Source organism: Quercus robur, chromosome 11 (assembly GCF_932294415.1).
Source record: "Quercus robur chromosome 11, dhQueRobu3.1, whole genome shotgun sequence".
NCBI lineage: Eukaryota > Viridiplantae > Streptophyta > Magnoliopsida > Fagales > Fagaceae > Quercus > Quercus robur.
Window position 1 is genome coordinate 16,798,751 of NC_065544.1, and position 25,573 is coordinate 16,824,323.

A 25,573-nucleotide genomic window follows, 5' to 3' on the forward strand; every position below is an offset into this window, starting at 1 on the left:
TGAAGAAAGGTTGCATTCTATACTTTCCCAGATGTTGTACAAAGTGATTTTTTACCAGAATCTTTGTAAGATAGCAAGAAAGTACATGTCAATAGCAGGTACAACCTTTCCAGCCAGATCAAACTTAGTCACTAAAGTTTGCTGGTGGCCAACACCATCCATTATGCTGAATAACTACTACTCTACAGACCATGGCATTTACTGAAATGGCTAGACCATACATAACAGCAAAATCATATGAATTCAAGATTCTAAAAATTTATTTTATGATCTGAAATTATATACAATCTATGTAGAAAACCGCTCTCTGTCATGAGGAGATGAGTAGTCAATATCTGGGCCAAGCGGAATGATCCCAAATGGATTGATAGAAGGATGGCTTCCATAGTAATGTCGCTTGATGTGCTCCATGTTGACTGAACTGCTCATGCCAGGGATCTGAAAAATGTCTTTGGTGTAATTAAACAGATTCGGGTACTCACGTAACTGTTTCTTGTTACACTTGAAGTGGACAACATAAACCTGTCATTATACGAACTCAAATTTTTAAGATACTTGAAGAATCTGAGAGAGACAAATGCCAAAATTTCATGCAAGACCAAGAAAGAAAAAACAAAGCCAATACCAGACATAACGGAGGTTGGCCAAAGAGATCCTGTACCTATGGCCATAGTTTTCTCTAGGCCCAGCATAATAACAAAGGAAAATCACCAATGGTTCCTTATTTTAGAGTTAAATAGCTTTTACTCTCGTTCTCAAAATTACCCCAATTTCCTCATATCATGACTTTTCCCATCAAGGCATAAACAAAATTTCAAACATGACAGTAGCTAAGGTATTTTGGACAAACCATTTAAATAAAATGCAAAAGGCTATGTGGAATTAAATATAACTTTTCCTTTTGGGTAAGTAATTAAAGAAGACAATTTGGTAATCACAAACAGCTATATATGGGGCTGCTATGGTAATTTTACATATGCAGCTTCTAATAGGACAACGCCATGGAAGAGGGGGGGGGGGGGGGGGAATCAAAATAGTCAAATGATAAGTCCAGTGGTATTTTACATTCAAAGGTTTTTATGGCCTTCTTTCATGTAGTCGGATTTTATTTGATTGCAATCAAATAAAGTCCGACTACATGAAAAAAGCTATATTTGCATCTAACAACGCCTATAGTTAGGCAGGAAAAAGAAAAGATGCGTGTTGTGTGCAAGGGTTCAGAAAGACTGCAAGTTGACAACAATTTGAAGGTATTGTGTGTAAGGGCACTTCACTTAAAAACTAAAAAGCAATTCTCTCATGAATCATTCTAAAAGTGATCAACAAGAAGAAAGTCTAAAAACTAACATTCCATTTTGCTTCTTGAAAGACAGAATTAGGAAAGCCACTAGTCCTATGTGAATTCTGAAAGACTAATATTATTTGAAATTCAACTAATTTTGACGAATAATATCTCTTGAAACTTTATAAAATTATCCAGAAGACTCTGACATTTCTTAATATATATATTTTTCTCATAAGTAATAAACTTCATTGAAAAAAGATGTAAGAAAATACAGAGAAAAAGGAAAAAAAAAGCACACAGGCTGTGTGCTAGAGGCAACAGGGAAAAGTCATAGTCCATGCTTATTCCAACAGTCAAAAGTCCATGCTTATAAAATAAATATCAATACCTCATCAAATCTTATGAGAGTGACAAACAACCGAATATCTGCTTCAGACAGCATGTTCCCACATATGTACTGTTGCCTGCCAAGTATCTCCTCACATTTGTCCAATGCTTCATACAACTGTTTCACAGCCTGCAGATGAAAGGATCATTAAGATGCTTAAAAACAGCAGTCATTGGGAGAATACTTTCATAACAAGCCAGCCCCATTTAGCCTCAAGACAGTGGTATGAACAATTGCATACCTCTTCATAAGGTCCTTGCTTCTTTGCAAACCCACATTTATAGACACCGTTATTTATCCCATTGTATATCCATTCATTAGTCTCATCAATTTGGGCTTGCAAGTGAGGAGGATAGAGGTCTAGATCTGTATTCTCTGCTATGTCATTGAATTCAGTGTTGAACATGCGGATAATCTCTGAACTCTCATTATTAACAATTGTTTTGAGTTTCTTATCCCATAGAACCTAATATAGAGCAAAAAATCTATCAAATAGCATAAAAGATTCAAACTTAGATAATTCATGTTAAAAAAAGGAAAAATTGGAAAGGAGGACATGTGGTAACATACAGGAACTGTGTACTTTCCAGAGTAGTTTGTACTGGCAAGCTCATAAAGTTCTCTAATACTTTTTGCTCCATTCAAAGGGTCACTTTCAGCTCCTGGTTCCTCTGTATTCGAAGCAGGAAAAATCCACCCCATATGCTCATCAGTTTCCTTTGTTCTTTCCCACTTGGGTTTAACTGACTGAACAACAAACAGACAATATTGATTTGGTCATAAGATTGATTCCATCTCTAAGAAAAGCACTAAAAGATTTACTGACCGTGAAACTGATGGCTTTGTCAAGTCCTTTAATCTTCAAGTATGAAAGACACCTTGAAGCCCAAGGGCAAGCATATGATATATACAGATGATACCTTCCAACTTCTGCTGGAAATAGGGAGCTTGGATCTCGTGAAATAATGTTACGGAATGTTGATGCAGTTCTCATGAAAGCACCAGAATCTGACATCTCATCCAGTGAAGATCGAGCCATTTGAATGAAGTGCTGAAGAATCCATAAAAAAAGAAGTATATCATTACTTCCAGAAGTAAATATGGTCAAAATTGTAGAAACTTATAACTATGGTTAGAATATCATAACCAATTACTATGTATATAGGGATGGCTGAAAAGTTATATTATAGGAAAAAAAAATGAAACTAGAAATACAAAGTTAGAATCTTGCACAGAACAATTAATTCCTAAGGAAGAGGCTTGATAGATTTTGCCATCTCATAGCAATTTTTCTGCTTTGTTTGCAACACTAGTTTGCTTCACAGTTATTGAACCCCATACAAGTAAAAAAATAATTTCTTTCATATGAATAAAATTAGTGACATCTAAAGTAAAATTTACTCCAAAACATTGTATACCATGGATTACTATACATAATAAGATCACTTGCTTTCTGCTTGCTTGAGATCCTGGGGGACAAGTCACATTTTTAAAATTTTGGATGGTTACAAAAACTATACAAGTATAACCCAACAGGGTATGTGCTGTTACATGCATGTTCAAACAATGGTTACATGTTTTGCCAACAAAGGTATTAAAATTCTCAATGAATCAGTGAATATGAGAATCCATGAAACTACAAATGCATCAAGAAGAACCCACAGGTTATCTGTAGTTTCCTTTGCAACAAGCATTCCCAGTTGGACTATATACACCACAGACCACAAAACTCCCAGCATCCTTCTCTATTTGCAATAACAGAGCCAGACCATGTTCTTATGTGGGAATTTAAATCAGCAACCAAATTTTATTTTGCTGGAAAACATTCCAAAGATTACATTTTTACAGCTAAAAAGGTAACATTTATGGTTGTGAGATGTTATTCATGCAGAGAACCAAACATTATAAAAAAATTTACCCATCATCAGCTGTAAAATTCCATTAAAATATATGGGTCTGAAATCATATTCATGTCAAAGTTCTCAACCAAATATTTTCCCATTAAAACATATGGATCAGAACCAAAAAACTTCCTTTACAGCTACAAGATTTTGAATCCAGATCATAAATTAGTACCCAATCAAATAACTCAGAGTCAAATATTATAATTCTAGTACTAGGAAACCCAAGTAAGAAAATTTCATGAAAACAGTTCCTTTCTCAGTTTTCTTTTTTTTTTGAGCAGCTGGTCATTTAGAGTAGTTGAACAACACCCAGAAGTAACAAGAAGTTAGTATAAGCTAACATGGCAGGGAGAATAAAATAATGAAATAAACGGGAGTTTGCAAGCTTTCTACCTTGGAAGGGACTTGCTGGATGAGCTGCTGCTTCTTGGTGCCAAATACTAAGATGGGTTTGTGGAAAAGGGATATCATAGGATCAAATAAAAGAAAGCGGCCAAGTGGGCTTATTTTATTGTTGAGTCTTTGTTTACTTATCAGCAAAGGTATCAATAAACTTTTGAATGGAAATATTCATTTTTTATAGAGTTTTTAAAATGATAGTGAGTGGTTTAGACTTTTGATATTGTTCCATCATTAATATTAAATAAATATGAATTGATCATGATTATAGAAATCATGTCTGTAAACAAATGAAATATATAAGGTAATTTATCATTTTATAGACGTAGATGGTTCATCTGTGAAGTTTTAGCTTAATTAAGTATGAGATCGCACATTGGTCATGCTGGTCAAATAAATTATACAGAGAAAAATTCAAATTATATAGAGAGAAAATTCAATTTGTTTACCACTTTTTGTCAACTTCGGATGGTTAGAACTTTATAATTTCTACAATTCAGATCTGATTTAAAATTAAAGGTTAAAAACATGATTTAGAAAAATATTTCAGTCCATTTTTAGAAAAAAAAAAAAATATATATATATATATATATATATATATTTTTTGTGTGGCTAAAACAGTGTAAAAGCAGCTTTTGAAGTGAAGCAATGAGCAAAAGGTCATTTTTTTAGGTCGTAACAATAGCAAATTTTTGTGATCCAAACTGAATGGGAACTTTATATTATTTTTGGAAAGATATGGAGGTTTCAAAGAATTGGGGAACATTTACAGCTGGTAACAAAATTGCAAAATAGAGAAAAATGGAGCACTTTAAATCTAAAATTCCTGCCCCAGTTAAGAGTCCTGCAAAGGTTTTTGGTTCTTACCTTAATGAAGATCTCCTAGTCATACACACTGAAGTTATTGTGGGCATAGAAGATCCGTTGGTGTTCAAACCTGAACTCAAAAAGGGATACACTTAAGAAGAAGACACCTCTGGCCAATCCCTGCAATTATTCCATGCAGTTTGAACACATTTTGATTGCTATCCTGAAATGGCTTAAAACAGTACATGGCAACGGAACTCCACAAAATATATAATATGAAGCACTGGCTTATCACGCTGGTAGGCTCTGGAGCTTTTAAACCATCAGCAGTAGGAAAAGGATCAAAATATTGAAACTTGCTTTAGCATTTCAGCTTTTCAACACAACGAATTCACCCATCTAGATTAAACAATGGCTGCTAACCAATTCCTTTAGAGATCCTATCGGACAAGCTAGAAACAAGAGCATAGTTGTTGCTTTCATAACATGCGGTCATAAACGCTGCCAAAGTCACACGATCCACATTACGGTCCTTATCTAATATTCTATGAAAGAACAAAGCTGCTATGCCCACTTTCCCCTCACTACAAAGCTTCCTGACCAAGGTATTAACTGTTCGGCTCCACAGCTTTTTGTCTAGTCTTTCTAATATTATCATGGCAGTAGCAGAATCATCTATTTTGCAATACTCATAAGCCAATGTCAGCCGAGTAACTTCACAAGGGGATAGGCCCTTGTCTATCATGATGTCATATAACCGGTGAGCCTCATCCAACTTAGATCCTTTGCAAAGCCCACTTATGAGAGCACCATAAGTAATACTGTCCGGTTTACAGCCATGATCATTCATCCTATGAAAATATTTTACAGCCAAGTTAATGTTCCCATCCCTACAATACCCGCATATCATGGATGTATAAGTCTCCTTTGTTGGGACCAGGCCAAGCATGATAGCTTCTTCAAAAAACTTCTCGCTTTCTTTTAATCTTCGTTGCCTACAAAAGGCAGCAATCAATGTCGTATATGTACGTATATCGGGTTGAAGGCCAGCTTTGACCATCTTATTGAAAAACACCAAGGCTTGCTTCGTATCTGCTTGCTTGCAATGCTCTGATATGAGGATAGTATATGTAATTCTATCAGCTTGCAATCCATGTTGAAAACCCTTCTTCAGCAATTTATAAGCCTCATGAACCCTTCCCTTTTTGCAGAGGCCATCAATAATTGCATTATATGTACAGATATTAGGAGCAAAACCTTCATTATTCATTATGTTCATCAACTCATATGCTCTTTCAAAATTCCCTGCTTTACATTGGCCATCAATGAGAGTGGTATATGTATTTGTATTGGGAACCAATCCCTGTTCTCTCATTCTACTCAATAACATCTCAGCACGGTTCAACTTTTCCTCTTTGCAATACCCACCGATCATAGTTGTATATGTGTGAACATTAGGCTTGTAAGTATCACTCCGGACAAGCTTAAGAAATAGTCTAAAAGCCTTCTCAGTCCATCCCTTCTTGCAAAGCCCATGAATCAACGCTGTATGGGTGTAGACATTAGGTTTCCAACCTTTCCTCACCATTTCCTCCAACATTTCAAACGCTTGCTTAATGCTTCCCTTCTTGCACAACCCATGAATCAAAGAAGTGAAATTAATCACATTCGGTGTCAAACCCATCTCAATCATCTTATCAAAATACCAACACGCCCTATTTGCAAAACCCTTCTCACAAAACGCAGTGATAACTAACGTCAACGTCGCGTTGTCCACAACAAAGTCTCTCTCAACCATTTTACTCAACCACCTATCTGCCTCCAAAATTCTACCAATCCTACAATAACCAACAACCATCAACTTATAACTACAACAATCAGGAGACACCCCTCTCACACACATTTCATCGAACACGTTCTCTACATATTCAACAAGACCCATTTCACACCCAATTCCAATAACACAATTCAAAGTATGAGTACTCCGCGCCAACCCCTGATTCCGCATCTCGATAACCATATCCACAGCCTCCTTAAACCTCCCAATCTCACAAAAATTTCTCACCATACACTGCATCACTTCATGGGCTCTCACCATATTTCCATTATCAATCAATGCCACTGCACACACTATGTAAAGCCGCATAAAATGGCGAAACTTGGAAACCCCAATTGCCCAATAGAAGAAACTTAATGCTACCATCGAACCCGCCTCGCTAGCAAGCGAAGCAACGACTGTAATGGCATGTTCATGAGTTAAAGACTCAGCATTTAGGTGAAGGGTAATGTTTGGGGGTGAGGTTGTGAAGTGGGGTTGTTGGTAGTAAGAGTCACAGACCAATGAACAAACAGTTCTAACAAGTGAATGAGATGGTGATGGTGATGGTGAATTGGGTTGTGTTGGAATGGTGCAAAAGTCATGTTGTTGATTGGTACAAAGTGTTCTGAGAGTGAAGAAGAGTGAAATGGGGATTGGTGTTTTGTGTTGAAAGCTATGGGATTTGAGAAGAAATAAAAAGGAAACCATTTGAAGTTGTGTTCATGGGATTCATTCAAATTTCAAAGGTAAAACAAAAGATGGGTTTGTGGCCTCGTGTTGTTTTTGGGTGAGTAAAGACTCGTCTGCCTTTCAGTACAACACAGACAAAAGACTCTTGCCTTTCTTTCCGACGACCTAAGAAAAAAAAAAAAAAAAAACAATGTAGTGAGAGACAGAAACTGGCGATTGGCTGCCACACTGTTGAGTATTGGACTGAGTACAAGAATGAAGAAACTCGCACTTTTTTTTTCTTTGATGAATGAAGAAACTCGCACTTTAGACTTTGGGCCAAATCATCTATATATATATATATATATATATATAATCAAAATCTCTGAAGTTTCTACCATTTTTCACAGCACAATATTTAAATATAATATTAAAAAAAAAAAAACTAAATGTACCTGGACCTAAACGTAAGTGTTATTTAAACCTAAACCTGAACTTAGGGACTAAGGCAATGTAGAAAGCAAATATCAATGTGAGGGAAAAACTCCTTCAATTCGACACGGCCTTTTCTCCATTCATGGAGATGGGGTTGGCCTCTCTTCACAAAGATATTGATTTTTGTGATTATGTGAAAAGGATTTTGGGTGTTCTAATTTATAAATAAGTTTGAAATTTTTTATATTTTGTTTGTTTTCCTTCTATTTCGTAAACACTGCTTGCCAAAATCTGTTTTGTATTTTTCAATGACTTCTTTGGATTGTGTTTTCAATGGTTCTATTGAGTGGACTCATAATCTCAATGATTTTCTATAGATTATGCTATTTTACCATGTTTTCTTTTCTTTTGTAGCATGCAACTTATCCAAATTTGGATAGTTCCACCCTTCCTTGGTGTCTATGATGGTCATGGAGGTTAGCATATGACTTTTATTTATTTTTCCATATTTTCCTCCCATATCATTACAAATTTCTTCCAATTAAAATTTCTTTTCGAATTGAAATTTTTGTCCTTTTTTTGCTGGTGTTGGCATATTTTTCAGAATTAATACATTCTTTTGAGCGATATTTAGATTTGCTTATGAATCTTAATTCATTTGCTTAGGAATCTAGATTTATGAGGTCTTGGTTGGCTATGTTGAAACACTAAAATTGTTTGGATTCAATAATATAGTTAGGAAAAATTGAGAAAATAAATTCATAAAGTGCCGAATTGTAGGAAGAGTAGTAGCATTCACAAAAGGAACTTGACACTTCAAAAAAAAAAAATTTATGGGAACACCACCAATTAATTTAATTCACAAATTTCACTCTTTCGACCTTATTCTTATTTTTTTTAGAATAACCTTATACTTATTGAAAGCTAATGTAATATATGATATTTAAAATAATTGTTACATATCAAATATACGCATATTCTTACTAAAATATATGTATAAGCTATGTCTATTAATTAAGGTTTCTTATTCGTATATAAACTAATACTATAATGCGTATGATACATATAAATACAATTGTTACAATATAGGACTTGAGGAAGAGAATTATACATATTATTCAAGGTTTCCCAACTTTAATTCCAACAATTAGGCATGACTTTCCAATAGGTATATATATTCTCCTTGCAAAAATTTTATTACATATTCTCAAGTTTGGTGGAAACTAGAAAATATGCATATGTAGATGTGGCTCATGTATTTTTTTTTTTTTTTTTTTTTTAAATTTTGAAAATATGTCATGTCTTTCCTTATATTGTGAATGTAATTTTTGCAAAGCTATAAGGACTATTCTTTTGAAAGTAACCCATCTTTCTCTTATACTTATCAATTGTGTGTGTGTGTATATATATTATTATTCTTTTTGGTTTCAATAATTTCTAAGCTTAAAATCTTCTGAATCTTTAAATTTTTTGGCCTTTCAAAAGTTTAAATTTTTAAATTTTTGGATTATTTTTTGCAATGTCTAAAACTGTTTGGCAGATTTCAACAACTATAGAGTATAGGCATGTAATTTTTTTTTAGGGTAGCCCATCTTTCTTTTATATATTTCTATTGTATGATTATATATATATATATATATATATATATATATATATATATATATTTGTTTTGTTTCATTAATTTCTAACTCTAGATCCTCTGATTTTTTTTTAAATTTTTTTTTAACTCATTGTAACATTGAATAAAGTGAAAATATTTAACATTTGTTAACTATACGGTGCATCTCATGACTTTGGTTATATATATATATATATATATATATATATATATATAGATTAGAAATCCATATAAAATACTTTTGCCAACTTAAGCAATCCAAGTCCTAATTGGATGCTTATAAAAAAAGTCCTACTTGGATTCCATAATTATGCTCCACGGATATATATATATATATATATATATATACACACACACACACACACTCATGTTTTGTGCCTCAACATTGATTTTGTAATGTAATAGAGTTCATGCTGAGACAATTTACTTCAGGAAAATTAAGGCTTCTCCTTGTGGTGAGAGAGCTCTTTAGAGTTTGGGTTTTATGAGAATATTTTGATACTTTCTTTGTAATCTACATCTTTTCCTTGAATCATACAAATTTGTGTATTCTTTTATACACAAATACATAAGAGAGAGAGTCAAACTTAAATTCAAACTCGAAAGTTGATCATTTATCTCCAAATTTGCAAGGTTAATCATGAACACTATAAAAACAGTGCAAACCCCAATATATTTTTTTTAAAGCTGAGTATAGGTATGAGCTCTTCTTTTGTTATTTTCTTCTCCTCTACTTTGTTTAAAAAAAATTTTTAAAAAAATTTATTTTATGGTTTTTCATGTAATTTAAAAAAAATTATTTTATGGTTTTTCATCGTTTAAAGTTTAGACCCATTAAAATTTAAAACTTATTGTTTTATGGGTTTGTGTACTTTTTTCTTTTTCTTATATTTCTCTTTTGAATTGTTTCAATAACTTATTCTTTAATTATATATCTTTTTGGCATTTTGGAAGTTTTAATATTTGAATTTGTGTTAGTTTTTGCAATATTTGAACATGTTTAACATATTTCAATGACTATACCTTGTATTATTCTTTTGAAGGTAATCACTTGTTCTTTTATATTTCTCTATTGTGTAATCATATACATTTTTTTTTTGTTTCAAAAATTTATAGGAAGTAAATCTTATGATTCTTTATTATTTTTAGTCTTTTAAAAGTTTTAACATCTGAACTATTCTTTCGATGGTAACACGTCTTTCTTTTATATTTCTCTATTGTGTGTGTGTGTGTATATATATACATATATATAGGCTCTGAATCTTTTGATTCCTTTCAACAGTTATAGTCATGGATTATTCTTTTGAATGTAATCCATCTTTTTCTTATATTTCTCCATTATTTAGTCATATATATTTTGTTTTGTTTGAATAATTTCTAAGTAGTGAATCATCTAATTTTTAAAAATTTTTTGGTCTTTCAAAAGTTTTAATATCTGAATTTTTGAGTTTTCTTTTTTGCAGTTTCTGAAACTGTCTGACAAACAAATTTTTGGTAAGCCATTGCATGTTCAAGTAATGGTTTTTTCATCAAATTGTAACACAAATTGAAGTCATACAAGAGCAAATCATGCAATAGTGTAGTTTCTTAATCAATTTAAGAATTTATAAAATTACTTTAGTTTACCTCACAAATAGGAAGGTTCCCGTGCATAGCACGGGTTAGCAACTAGTATATATATATATATATATATATATATATATATATATATATGAATAGAATAGTAATGGTTTGTCTGAACAGGAAATCATTAATAAAATGGGTCATATGTCTATGGTTGAAATTGCTTATATGAATAACCATAATCTTGACCACCTTGAAATTGTTGACCTTCTTGTTACTGGATTTTTTGGCACTCTTCATGGATAATGAGACTCATATCTCACAGAAGATTCCAAAGAATCTATTAAAACAGCTGTTAAAAAGAATGATGAAGGTTTGCCTATTTTTTTATGAAAGTATTGGTCAAGGTATACCTGATGGTGTCAATACCTTAATCTATCTGTTCTCAAACACTTTGTTGGTACTTCATCTAATATTTCGTCTCGAATTTCTGATTATCTAAACAATTTAAGATTTCCTAATATGTCTAACTACAGATGGTACCAAGATGTTTTTATTTCCAGAGTTATGCTTTGGAAAGATTGCTACAAGCCTTATTGGAAAGAAAAGTTTATTGATGGTATGCCTCCTATCTTTGCTCATAAGGTAAAACAAGAATCAATTGGAAAAAACGATTCTATTAATTATGATAATTTAACTTATGGTGTTATTCTAAGCACTATTAAAAAACTTGGTATTAATATGTGCAATGATGAAAAACTGTTAAAACACCAATTAAAGAATAAAAGAAAAGCTAAATGTGAAATGGGTAATTTCTGTGAACAATATAGTTTGCCCCCTGTTGTTTCGTCCAGGTAAAAAGTAAAAAAACGTGATAAAAGTTACAAAAATTATAACCATAAAAAATATAAAAAAATACATAACCAACTTTGTTAAACACAATGATTTTTATTCTAAAAAGAAAAATGTTTCTAAAAAATATGATAAACAGAAATCAGGTAAAGGCAAATGTTTTAAATGTGGTAAACCTGGACACTACAGTAAAGACTGCAAACAAAACCTAGTAAGTTAAAAAGTAAGTTTAACATGTTAAATATTGATGATAAAGACCAAGAAGATTTATTCCGAATCCTTGAATCAAACAATTTGTCTGATTCTTTTGAAGATGATTTTTTTTCCTCATCTGATTCTTGTTATCAATCTGCTAATAAATTTTCTGGTTCACCTAATTTTAAAATTGGTTGTAGAGATTCTTGTTGCAATGTTATTAAAACTGTTAATGTTCTCACCAAAAGTGAAGAAAATGAAAGTTTATTAATTACTTTTATAAGCCAAATTGAGAACTCTGAATTAAAACAAGAGTATCTCAATAAGCTTAAGAAAAATCTAATAAAAGATGAAAATGTTAAAAAACTGAAATCAACAATAAGCTTTGAAGAAACCTTGGAAAGATTTAATAAAAAGAAATCCAAATATTTGACTGTTAATGACCTTTAACATGAAATCACTATTGTTAAACAAGAAATAATTGAATTAAAAAATGAATTTAAAATCATTAAAAGCAATAACAATAACCTTAAACAAGAATTGTTATGATTAAAAATTGATAAAAACCTTGATAAACATCACTCTAATAATGAACAAGATGAGCACAAAGATGGAGATGAATCTAGTTAATAGGCTCTTCTTTCTGATAAAGGTATTGCTAATGATTCTCAACTTAATCTTGTTAACAAGATGCTTCCTCCAAAATGGTTTACAAAAGCTAAAATTGTTGTTTCCCATGATTACCATTTCAATGTTATTGCTATGATTGATTCTAGTGTGAATATGAACTGTATCCAAGAAGGATTAATCCCTTCAAAATATTTTGAAAAATCAACTGAAAGATTAGTTTTTGCTAATGGTACTCAAATGAAGATTAAATATGAATTGAATAATGCTCATGTTTGTCATAATAATGTCTGTTTCAAGATTCCCTTTGTTCTTGTTAAAAACATGACTGATAAAGTGATTCTTGGACTTCCATTTATAAATGCTTTGTATCCTTTTTTTGTTGAGCATGATGGAATTACTACTGATCCTTTTGGACAGAAAGTAAAATTCAAATTTGCTTCAAAGTTTGAAATTGATATTGATGATACTTTAAATCTGATTCATGCTAAAACCAAACATCTAAACTTCCTTAAGCAAGAAATTAGATACAAGAAAATTGTTGAATAGCTTTCTGATAAATTGCTACAGTCAAAAATTGATAATTTTCAAAAAAATTTGATAAATGATGTTTGCCTTGATATCTTTTGGCAAGAAAAAGGAGCATATTGATAATCTAAATACCACTAGTAAGTGGAATAATATGACTTCCTTGGCAGAAAGGAAGAACAAGGGAAAAGCATCTGCACAGGGCTATTCTCAAGACAAAAGGAGTTCAGCAAAATTTCCTTTTATAATGCATGAAGGCGTATCCTCTAGGGTTAAATTGAAAGGATCAAAATCCCTTCAGGAATTTGTCCTGGCAGAGGTGACATATTCCAATAGTGACATGGTTATTGCTTTGCAGGAAGTTTTGTCCAGAAATTTACAATTCCACAATGGAACCTATACAGAATTGCCAAATTCTATTAAAGTTATCCTTGACAACCTCCATGCTACTTTTACTCTAAAACACTACACCCTTTCCAAAAAACCCTTCAAACACTTGAAATTCACCTGGTCAATACTACTCTATTAATGAAGCCTATATAAGTCAACTCTTTGGCAAATAGGATATCCATTCAAAGGATATAACGACTATAATGGATACTGATTATGCTAGATTGAGTTTTGAGATCCACTCTCTATTGAGAAGTGTTATTGCTAACTTGCCAACTGAAGTACAATTTTGTATTTTAGAAAGCAAGTCTATGTTCAGATCTTTTGATCTCTGGTACGAATATTTCAAGATACTTATTCCAACCGCTCTCCCTGATCCTGCTAATTTGGATGATCTTAGTGACATCTAAGAACAAGCTGATTGGGAAGAACACTTTCGGAGCAATCTCAGAGTGTATGAAAAGAAGCATCCCTTTCTTGGCCTTCTGGTCAATTATGAAGATGGTTCAGACAATGCTGACAGGGATCCTAATTGGTTGTCCCAAATGTTTGAGTATGGCTTTATCATACTCATAAAATTAACAAGTCATGATCAAGCCAGTTAGCTCCTGCAAATTATCTAGATAGTTGTTAAAAAATTTGATAGTCCCTTTGTTTCCATCAGATGCTGGAGCACCTTGCCAAAATGGGAGAAAGATAATTGGATGAATGTCCAGCCTTCAAAACATCTAGTTCTCATTAATGGATACACTTACCAAGGGCAATGGCATGAAGGAAATTCTTATTTATCCTTCAGAGATCCTTATGCTCTTGCAGAATGCTGGAGAAATTATTTTAATAATCAAATTATTGATGTTGTTCAGAATCTATGGAAAGATTATCATTTCATAGGAAGTACATAAATAATTTTTGTTTTTGGTCCCAAACCTTATGCTATTGTCATTTCTCGTATACAGTTTGCAGAACATTGTAATCTAAGAAGCTTCATCATCCCAGGAAAAACTCTGGAGTATGAGCCGCTTCTATATTGCGGATTCTGCAACCAGTACGCTGTTTATCATGAACATGAATGTAATGATGATCCTCCATGGGACCCTTATGACGGCTACCCGACTGATGCCCTTAATACTGATTAAGTCATTCCATAGTACAAGCAGCTGAACTGGCCAATGCCCCTGCTACTTCACCTATTAAACATGTTAAGCCCTCTACTAAGCCCAAAAAGAAAAGTTCTCCTCTTGATGACATTCGCAAGGATCCTGATGCTCTGTATGCCCTCCTCAAGCTGAAATGGAAGGAGGAAGAAGCTGCTGATAATCATGATTCGGAAGATGAATTGTCCTTCAAAGCATCTGTTGCAAATAACCCATATTACCCCTACAATTAGGAATTGTTTGGTCATGATGAAAAAGACACTCTTGATTTAGAGGAAGACTAATTCTCATATTGTCTGGCCTGCACAACGGCTAAAATTCTACAATATTTTCCTGGTGAAGTCCTAATTATTATGCTGCTTTCCCCCCACAGAAGATGCTACTTTTGATAAAATAGAACTAATTTCAAGCCTTGTACTTGTTGAAATCCTGTAACTACTATTGTTGTAAGTATTGTTGTCTATTTTCAATAATAACTACTGTAGGGACACGATTTACGTTGGACCACAACAGGGTTGGGTTCGCACGTAAATGAACCCGTGCAATATCATTTGTAGAGAGTGGGATCGAAAGGCTAAGCCATGTTTACTCGGCTGTGGATCTGTCGAGTTGTTCATACATGATCTCGAGGTGTTCACCCCTTTTTGGTCCTTTTTCTTTCCGGAAACCCCCCCCCCTTTTCTTTAGGTTGCAAACTTTCCTTTTATATTAGCATGCATTCAATTTCCTTCGTCCACGTGTAGGGTCGAACTTTCCTAGCCTGACACTTGTCCCATCAGCTTAAGACCTGAGTTGTTGGGAGTGGTTGAGTAGGCTAAAGAGACACGACTCTGTGAGAGACAAAGCTCCGTTTAGGACAGGTAGTTTGGGCAGCCTTTCCTAGATATTTTAGATTTCTTACAAGATTATCCCTATACCGCTTTTACCCCTTTGCTTAGTGTAGCTCTGGGCTAGCCGAGGGCTGTACCCTCCTCGGCGGCTTCTATGGCCCATTGGTGCTTTGCGTTTATTGGGCTGGGATTACTATCCTCCTCGGCCTGGGCCTTAAGTATTCCTGTGAATAGGTGGATCTGGCCCATCTGTCGTCGGGCCCCACAACTACTTTCAACTTTGTGTTTAATATACTTGCTGCTACAACTTCTTGGCTAGTTTTACTTTGATTACATATACTTTGATTACATATTTTCAATATAATATATATATATATATATATATATATATATATTAAAATCCAATTAGATTTCATGTATTCTATTTAATTTTTAATTTTTGTGTCAAGTGAATTATTAAATGTAAAAATGAAAGAGTTCAAATTCAATTAAATTCTAAATTTTTTGAGAGAGAGTCCAGTTAGATTCTAACGCTCTACTTGTTTCAAAAATGATGTTTTCAAGAAAATTAGTCATTTTTCAAAAAGCATTTTTTATAAAACTATCTCATTTTCCAATGTTTGATAGCAATTTTAAATGAGTTGAAAAATAACCTCCTAATTTCCCTTATTTAGCTTGCTATGAGATAGAGTTGTTTTCTAAAAAAATTTAATGGAAAACAATTTCTAAAAATAAGCCATACTTTTTATATTGACCAAAAATAGTTTTCCTTTGACTCATCTTTTTTATGTTACCAAATACTAAAAAACTATCTTTATACAAAGTTTTCCATCGAAACAAATAGAGCGTAAATTGAATTTCAATTAGAGTCCAATTTTACGCTATGTGCCCATCTAATTTTTTAATTTTTGTCGCAAGTGAATTATTTGATGCAAAAACCAAAAAGACTAAATCCAATTAACTTTTAAATCTTGTGTGTGTGTATAATGAGAAACCATTATATATTTTAGAAATTTATGGTTTAAAAAAGTTGTAAGCTAATACCACATATATTTAAGAAATCTCTTCTATAAAAAAATGTATAATTTGAATCGTGTAATTGGGTTTGTGTATAATTGTACTCATGCATATGTACGAGGTTACACACTAGTCTATATATATATATATATAAAGTTAAAACTTAGAGAAAATCTAATTAGATTCTACAATTGAGGTCCAATTTTGTGTCTATGTCCTAAATTATTTATTTTTAGAAAGAATTTTATTTCTTAATTTTGGAGTCAAATGTGAGACCATATCATAAATATCCATCTAAATGAGTTATTGCATACAAAAACCAAAGAGTCTAAAATTAATGAATATAAAAAAAAAATGTAAAAATTGACAATTTACATTTTTCTTACAAAACTTTTTAAAGAGTTAAAAAAAAAAAAGGATGACTATTAATAATATATAAATTATAATGTAAGAATTATACTATGCATCTTAATGTATATCTTTTAAGTATATTCATGCATATGCATGGGGTTACAAGTTAGTTGTATATAAAAGTGCGCATTCCTTGAGACTATCTTATTTAGGCTTCCACCTCATCAAAGTTTGCATTTATATCAAATTTTTAGTTCATTGAATATGTCAATGGAGTAAATACACATATTAATTATTTATTGGTGTGCACTAATATTATATATATATATATATATATAAGTATTAAAAAAATTATATAAACTATCTAATAGTACATCTTGATGAGAAAGCTTATGAATGACAAAAATGTAAGCTTTGACATCAAAAGAAATCTAGAGAAGAAGAAAGTGATTGCAAGAATGTAAAGTTGACACAAGATGTACATGGAAAACCCTAAAAAATGGATGAAAAACCACGGTTTGAGCAAGAAATGAACATTCTTGCTCTGTTTAGTTTTGTATTGTATGGAAAGAAGAGGCCAATCTTGTACAATAAGGGTGTTCTTCCTTAAAAAGAGAGACTTTGTTTTCTATCTTACTATCTTATCAACTTTCTACTCTCTTCTCAAAAGATTTACTTGAGTTCTCACCCTAAAAGTCTAGTTGCATGTTTCTCTTATAATCTGAGGAATATGGCTGAGTACAAAAATAGGTGTCAAGTCATCATTTTCCTATTTTGGACCTTACCACAGTTGGGGTACTATTTGGTGACTGGAGGAGAGAGAATGCACCAACATCAGCATTGTGGCATGCGGGTAGGTGACCTTGCCACTGCCTAGGGAATAACTCTTAGGCAATGAGAGGGACATCAGAAGTATTGTAGATGATACACGTGTCCTTGAAGTGGTCCAATATGCACTCAACCAATAAGGGATGTTTTTATAGTAGTTGACCTTAGAAGGTCACCATCTCCCTTTTGTGAGTACTTGAGTACCATGTCAGATGCATATCTTATTTCTTTCCCAAGGCAGTCACGCCTTTGGCACGGGCTAAGGATAGAACTTTGTAGCAATGATTTTCCTTCATTTGCTCATAGCCACTCCACATGTAGGGTCTAGATCCAATCACATAGACAGTCTCCCATGCCTCGGTGAAATGCACACTATCTTACTATTTATTTTGGTTCTTTCAAATCTAAATCACATTTCTAGATAACACAAAAAGTATTATCCATATTGCATATTAAAATTTTATTTTCAAGAATTATAATTTAATGGACAATTGGGTATAATAAATCATCTATCTATCTATCTATACTTCTAATAAAAAGATTTTCAGTTTATATTTCAATATTTGTTTACTAAAATACCCTCACACACATTATTAAATGCTCTAAAATATCTCTATCTTTTAGTTAAATAATTTTAAATTAAAAAACACAAATTGGCTAAAAGAGTAATTTATTGTTCTTTAGTTTTAGACTTTTTCTTTTATTTCCTCCATTCAGCCTAAAACTTTGAATACTATCTCTATCTCATTTTTAAATATTATTCTATGTTACCTTATCTCAATCTTAAAAAAAAAAAATATATATATATAAACAGTTATTTATATATCATTTTTAAACATTATAATACTAAAAAAAAAAAGCATTATTGCACACGCAAAGCGCATGATGAATTTCGTATAAATATGGTTATAAAGTAGTTAAATGTGCAATAATTATAACAACCAAATCAACCTCTCTCTCTCTCTCTTAGAATATGGTTTTCAAATTAAAAATTTGTAAAAAAAAAAGAGGTTTGTTTGTTGTGATTAATTTGAAGGGAAACATGAACCCAGTTCCTAAATGCATAGATCATCCCAATGAATCATGTGACAAGGAGGGATAATCTATGCATTTCCATTTCACCCACCATATTGTTATACACATTTCTAGGACAGCTATTTTCATAGATTCTGATTTAAACATTATTGCATGTTCTCAAACTTAATCATTTAGAAGGTTCTTTAATTACTCAACTTTCCTAGCAGCTGTGGAACACCATGTTATAATTTCACAACTGTTTTGCTATATCTTTAATTTTATCCCAACAATATTGGCTACTATATAGTACATACAACAGATGGCTCTTCATGAATTATTTATTTATTTATTTTTTAGTGTGTTTTTGGTTCCAAGGGGATGGGCATAGTAGATTCAAACTAATGGCTTACGCTTCAGATAGCGTTGTTCTCAGCCGATTGTTTTATCCCTATTGGGGTTGTTTAGATACAAAAAGATTAATTGAAACTCTTCAGAAAATTTCATTTATTATGTCAGATTGGTTTGATTAGCTTAGAGTCCATGTTTTCTTTGGTTTTTCTTAGTTTCACTGTTGGTGCAGTTTCATTCGGACAAACCATAGATGTACAAAGAGGAGCTTCTTTGTTTCGTCCAGCTTGCATTAGATGTCATCATGTCATAAGATCTATTGTTTCCCATCTTCCCAGGGCGCAACACTTTTTATAAAAGATCTTCAAAGGTAATCTAAGCAGAAATCCCAATATTTTGTTGGAAATAGCATGCCTCATGATATTGAGTCTTTTGGCTGAATATTGTAGAAAATCAAGTTTATTTGTGACATGGGTACTATTTAAACTTATTTGGGAAATTGAGGAGAGAAGGGAATTTCGGCAATACCATCGCTAAAATTCTGAGAAAAAGTAAGAGAGAGGAGAGAGAAATGATGTGACGGAAGGGGGAGAGAGAAAAAAGAAATTTCGGCAATGGTATTACCAAAATATGTGCCCAAAAAAAGCAGGCTGACCTACCCGAAATTGGGGACTGACTTGACCAAAATTAAAAAAAAGAAAAAGAAAAAAGAATTGTGGCAATTGAATTGTCAATTGTGGCAAGAGTAATGCTACATCCAAAAACTATTTTATAATTTTAAAAATTGTTGTTATGACCAACTTTTTACTAGTTCTCATCAGGCCCCACCAATAATATCACTTTTTATTTATCAATAATCATTTACCACATCAGCAGTTTGTGAAAGTTTTTGTAAAAAAAAAAATTGTATCTCTATCATTTTGCCTAAAGTGGATGATTACCAAAAAAAAAAAAAAACTCAATTGTGGCAATTGAATTGCTGAAATTGGAGGTTTTTTTTTTTTTTAATCATCCACTTTAGGCAAAATGCTAGAGATAAAAAAATTTTTTTATAAAAACTTTCATAAATTGCTGATGTAGTAAGTAATTATTGATAAATAAAAAAGTAATATTATTGGTAGGTCCTGATGAGAACTAGTAAGAAGTTGGCCATAACAACAATTTGTAAAAATATTATAAAATAGTTTGTGGATGTAGCATTTCTTGCCACAATTGACAATTCAATTGCCACAATTCAGTTTTTTATTTTTATTTTTTTTTAAATTTCAGTCAGGTCAGTCCCCAATTTCGGGTAGGTCAACTTGCTTTTTTAGGCACATATTTCGGCAATACCATTGCCGAAATTTCTTTTTTCTCTCTCCCACTTCCGTCACATCATTTCTCTCTCCTCTCTCTTACTTTTTCTCAGAGTTTCGGCAATAGTGTTGCCGAAATTCGCTTCTCTCCTCATTTCCCCAAATAAGTTTAAACAGTACCCATATCACAAATAAACTTGGTTTTCTACAATATTCAGCCAAAAGACTTCATGACATTAGTAACTTTCAATGAGCAAGAAGATAGAAAAATATAGAAGTATATCAAAGAAAAATTAAAAATACAATTTTCCCTAAATCCAGAAAGATAATGAGGATATTATATTAAAAACTGTATTAACCGAATATGTTGTTGCTTTTACAGGAATGGAGTTGACCAGAAGCAGTGATGAAGCCACATTATGGGCATGAGTTTTGAAAAAAAAAAAATAGTAGAGGTATTAGTTTGTGTAAGCGTGATCCCAACAATTTTAACTTTTTAAAGAATTTACAAGCTTCTATCCCCTCAGGCTCCGTGCTAACCAAAACAAAACAACATGAATACAAAGGAATTTACTATATCTTTTGAAAATCTAATTAAAATAAATACACAAGTTTCATTCTCACAAAATATCAACATCCTAAAACATAGAACATAATTACAAATGCTTTACCGTGATTGTCAATTAAGTTGTGTACTGTAAAGCTTGAAACAAACAAGTACGAGGTATTGGTGAGATGTAGGTTTATATCCTTGTAAGATTTTCCCTGCCATCAGTATCCTTCCACAAACACATGTTTCTCCAAAATCAGAGATAGCATTTCTAGAGTAAAATAATTTCTTATTGAGAAAAGTATTTTCTTCTCACAAAGATTTCCTCTATGAAAATAAAGAGTTCTTTAAATAAATATGCTGACTTCCAGAGAAAGGTATTGTGGATTATTGGATTAAGTGAAACACTCTAAATGAGACAAAAGATTTTAATTCTCAATATTCACAATGTAAAGAAACTCCTAAAGCTACGCAACAAACAACAAAACACTAGAACCAATCTGAACAAGTCTTGAAAGTCTTAATCTGGTTGAACCATATATAATACAAAATTATGGTCGGGTGAGATCCACACATTGTCTCCTTTAATAATGGACAGGATATTGATTATCTTATTTGGTACCAGCTCAGAGTTGCTGTATCAAATTGATAAAAAAAGAAATTCAAGATCCTAGTGCAACAGCATAAAAGTTTGTTATATTATATTGCAATTTATTCCTATCAATTATAGAATGTCAAAGTTTCGCTCATGTGAAATGATGCTGAGACCTTCGATAGCCAGGACAGAAACAACGTACAAACCCGAAATTTGCAAAAGCCATTCGACGGTGGGCAATCACGCTCATCAAACCTGCAATTGGAATGTGAACACCCTCTTAGAATAATGTAGCTCAACATGATATTTTATGATGTCTCTAATATCAATAAATAATTATTCAAAATATCTTGTAAAATTATGCAATATTTTTATGATGTAAAATATTGGTATATTGAAATATGTCTACTTGATTTAATAGACTAAGATTATAAACGCATTCATTATAATCCTTGACTTAACCATATCTATCATAATGTAGCATATTCTTATAGGTACATAGTTAGACCATGATGGAAATGAGATACAAATTAAAATTGGTCAGACTAAGAAAAATAAAAAGGGCTAATATTTTGACGGTTAGTGCATAGTAATCTCGGTAGTTTTTCCATAATGAGATTCATGCACTTTGAGCATTGACCTTAATAAATTAATCTAACGTGTCATTGCCAGGAACTTGGCCTCCTATAAGAAGTGTTGTCATTATAGTGATTTTGGATATGAACGATAAATGAATCCATGTGTTAGTCTAGTAATGACACATTAATAAACTTCTCATTAATGAATCTAATTAATGACAATGTTTATTAATAAATGCAACATATCTATTACATGAATTGATATTACCATAGAAAAGATTTTATGGCCGATCATGTCCTTTCTGAATATTATAAATATTGTCTAAGTAATAGGTTCATGACAGAAACAAAGTAGTTGAAGAGGAACCTGCAGATAAAGAGAAGCCTGGAAACTGTGAAGAAAAAGAAGAAAAACGACAGTAGCCTAAAATTCAGTTTCTGCATACGATTTGAAGTTTAGCTTTTATATACTTTCTGTTTTAGTAGTCACATGTGCTACACGTGTTAGAAGTAGTTAGTTTTGTTTTCATTTTTCTGTTTCCAATTTTGGCGGGTAGTTCTGTTATAGCATTGTATATTTGTATGGTGTATTCTGTGACTTACACAATAAATAAAATTACTTTTTTCCAATTTTGTTTTCCTGATATGAAGGCCACACTTGCAAAAGGTGTGAGAAGAAAAAAGAAAACTCTTGTTAATCCTGACTAGCATCTTAATTGCTTGTGAAGTTCTTGAATAATATAATTTAGTATGTAAAATTTCTCACATCTTATTGTTGATTTTTATTATATATGCACATAATAAAATTGTTAATTGATAGATGTATTATATTTGTTTCTCTTGATTTAATTTTTAAGTGAAATTCCAACACACCTAGTGGCAGAGAAGGCGAAGCCATAGCAGCATGATCACGAGAGGCCTGGAGTGGCTCGTTCTCATTCTCCAACTCATGATGTTGGAAAAGCAATTGCTCCGGCGTCCAAAACCTTTGGTCGCTCTTCAGTTGCCTAATGGTCTCAGTGCGGATCAGAGAGTTAATTTCTGGAATGCCCGATAAGTACAACTTCTGATCAATGAGAGCCTGGTCTTCAATGGATATAGTTTTTTTTGGATAATTAAGAAAGCGGAAACCACCATTTCGAACATTATTTTTGGAAAGTAGACCCTGCAATAAAATGAAAAGAACAATAATGAGGGAGTCCAAAAGCAAATGTTGAGCCAAGAATTCTTAAAAATTAAAAAATAAAAATCACCTATGCACATGTAATCACATTACCTACTTAACCACTAAGAGCATTCACATTAAGAGCATTCACACCCAGACTTGTAAATGCCATATGTAGGCATATTTAGCATCAAAGCCTCAAAAAACCTCCAGCACCCGGACTTCTAAAAGGCTACTATTGCAAAAATATTTGAATTGTGCTACAGTGCGATTCTAAATGTAGAATTGCACTGTAGCTCAATTCTTTAAAAAAAATATAATATTTTATTTGTTTGCTCTCTCATTCACACGACACTTCACACGGTCTCATCTCTCTCATCTCTCATCGCATGCTCTCAACTCTCACTCTCTCTCTCTCTCTCTCTCTCTCTCTTTGTGTCGGTGGTTGGGCCTCCATGCTGGTGGATTGGCGGTTTTTTTTTTTTTTTTTTTTTGCTGTGACCGGTGCTTAAAGGAAGATGTGGGTATGGCTGAAGTGGGTCATGGGTGGGGGTTCTCTCAAGTCCAGTGTTGCTGGGTTTTGTTGGTCGTTAGAGATCGCCAGTGTTTGGGTTTGGTGTTGCTGGGTTTTAGCGTTGTGGTTGTCGACGTTCTGGGTTTCTGGGTTGCTCAGATTGGTGATGGGTTTGGTGGAGATTGGTGTGGGTCACGGCGAGGTCATGGCGAGGTCATGCGTGGTGGAGATGGGGGTGGATTCTGATGGGTTTTTCTGTTGTGATGCTGGGTTTTTTTATTTATTTTTATTTATTTATTTTTAATATGGGTTTTTGTTCTGGTGGGATTTTGGTGGGTAGTGGTGGCTTGGTGGGCATGGTGGAGGCGCGGTGGTGGTGACTGGGCAGTGGAGGTCCAGTGCTAGAGTTTGAGGGAAGGTACATACGTGTGTGGAGGAGAAAATTGGGAAATTTTTTTATTGTGTAGATATATTATTTTAATGAGTAGAATAGGAAAATAAAAATTGGGATGCTGGGTGTATTGTAAAAGGGTATTGTATAAATGATAAAGTAAGTTTTGAGATAGTAAAATAGAATAGTTTAAAGATTTGGGATGCGAATGCTCTAAGGTTGGTATAAATGCTAAAATGCTATTTTTAGCAACTAAAACCATAAAAATCTAGTCCATCAAAGATTCTATATGCTAAAAAATTTGACATCTTACTATAGCGAGCTTTCATTTATGAAAGCTCACTATAATAACATGTTTTCATTTTTTATTGACTTTTAATTCTCACTCTCTCTCGTTCTCTCTCATTGAGCTCTCTCCCTCTCACTCTCGTTCTCTCTCATCTTTCTCTTTCTCAAACTCTCCCTCTCGTTCTTTGTCCTCTTTCTCACTCTCCCTTTCTCTTGTGGGCTCAATCTCTCTCCTCCCTTTCTATGGGTTCTGATCTAGTTTTTAGTGGGTTTTGGTTTTTTGATTGGTTCCTAGGTCACGATGTGGTGGTTTGTTGGTACGATTTAGGTGGTTGGGTAGTGGGTCACAGCAATTTAGGTGGTTGGGTCGTGGGTCACGGTGCAATGATTCAATGGTCCGATTTGGTTGTTGGGGTCGTGGGTCATAGTGGCGCTGCTTCGTTAATGGTTCGATGGTTTGATTTGGGTGCTTCAATGGGATCGTGGGTCATGGTGGTGGGTGGATATGGCTGGTGGGGGCGATGGTGGAGGTTTCTTTTTTTTTTTTTTTTTTTTTTTTTTTTTTTTTTTTTTTTTTTTTTTTCCTGCTGTGGTTTGTGGTGGTGGGTGGATGTGGCTAGTGGTGGCAATGGTGGGTTTTTGTTGGTTGTGGCATGGGTGGTAGGTTTTTGGTGGTTGTGGTATGGGTGGTGGGTTTTGGGTGGATGGTTGGGTCTGTGGGTTGTGGGGGCATGGTGGTTGTTGGTAATGTTTGAGTTTTGGGCATGGTGGCTGTTGATATTGTAGTGGTTGTTGGGTGTGATTGGGTTTGGTATTGTGGTGGCTGTTGGTTTTGTGGTGACTGGCGGTGCTTAGAACTGTTGGGTTGAGAAAGAGAGAGAGAGACAGAGACAGAGACAGAGGGAGAGAGAGGAAGAATAAAATATGAATAAAAAAATAAAGAAAGAATATTTAAATGAAGTATTAAAAAAATAGAAGTTTTGATGTTGGGTGTATTGTAAAATGATATGTTAAATGCTATAAAATTGATTTTTTAGATGCTAAATGCTAAATTTTTTAAAATCCTTGATGTGAATGCTCTAAGACACCTTGTTTCGACTTTCGACTTAAAACTTTTTCTTCATTTTTGGACGTTTAGAATGGTCAAACTGAAATTATTTTGGCTAGAAAAAA

General features: G+C 33.0%; 2 protein-coding genes across 5 annotated transcripts in view; both read right to left on the minus strand.

The window, feature by feature from the left end:
• The window catches only part of LOC126707451 (uncharacterized), a 67,101-nt gene continuing 41,528 nt past the window's right edge, over positions 1-25,573 (minus strand). The window contains exons 2-7 of one of the 4 annotated variants that reach the window (XM_050407097.1): positions 3,971-4,008; positions 2,500-2,724; positions 2,244-2,420; positions 1,915-2,139; positions 1,674-1,802; positions 1-522 (exon numbers count right to left, since the gene is read on the minus strand). In XM_050407097.1, coding sequence (XP_050263054.1) covers positions 289-522; positions 1,674-1,802; positions 1,915-2,139; positions 2,244-2,420; positions 2,500-2,712 — 978 coding nt within the window. In that variant the 5' untranslated portion in view covers positions 2,713-2,724; positions 3,971-4,008 and the 3' untranslated portion in view covers positions 1-288. Of the gene's footprint in view, positions 523-1,673; positions 1,803-1,914; positions 2,140-2,243; positions 2,421-2,499; positions 2,725-3,970; positions 4,064-4,843; positions 4,989-25,573 lie in introns of those variants that run through there. The other 3 variants (XM_050407098.1, XM_050407095.1, XM_050407096.1) reach the window with 3 other exon arrangements.
• On the minus strand, positions 5,128-7,436 carry LOC126707450 (pentatricopeptide repeat-containing protein At4g19890). The gene has a single exon (XM_050407093.1). The coding sequence runs from the start codon at positions 7,308-7,310 to the stop codon at positions 5,202-5,204; it is 2,109 nt and encodes a 702-aa protein (XP_050263050.1). The 5' UTR covers positions 7,311-7,436; the 3' UTR covers positions 5,128-5,201.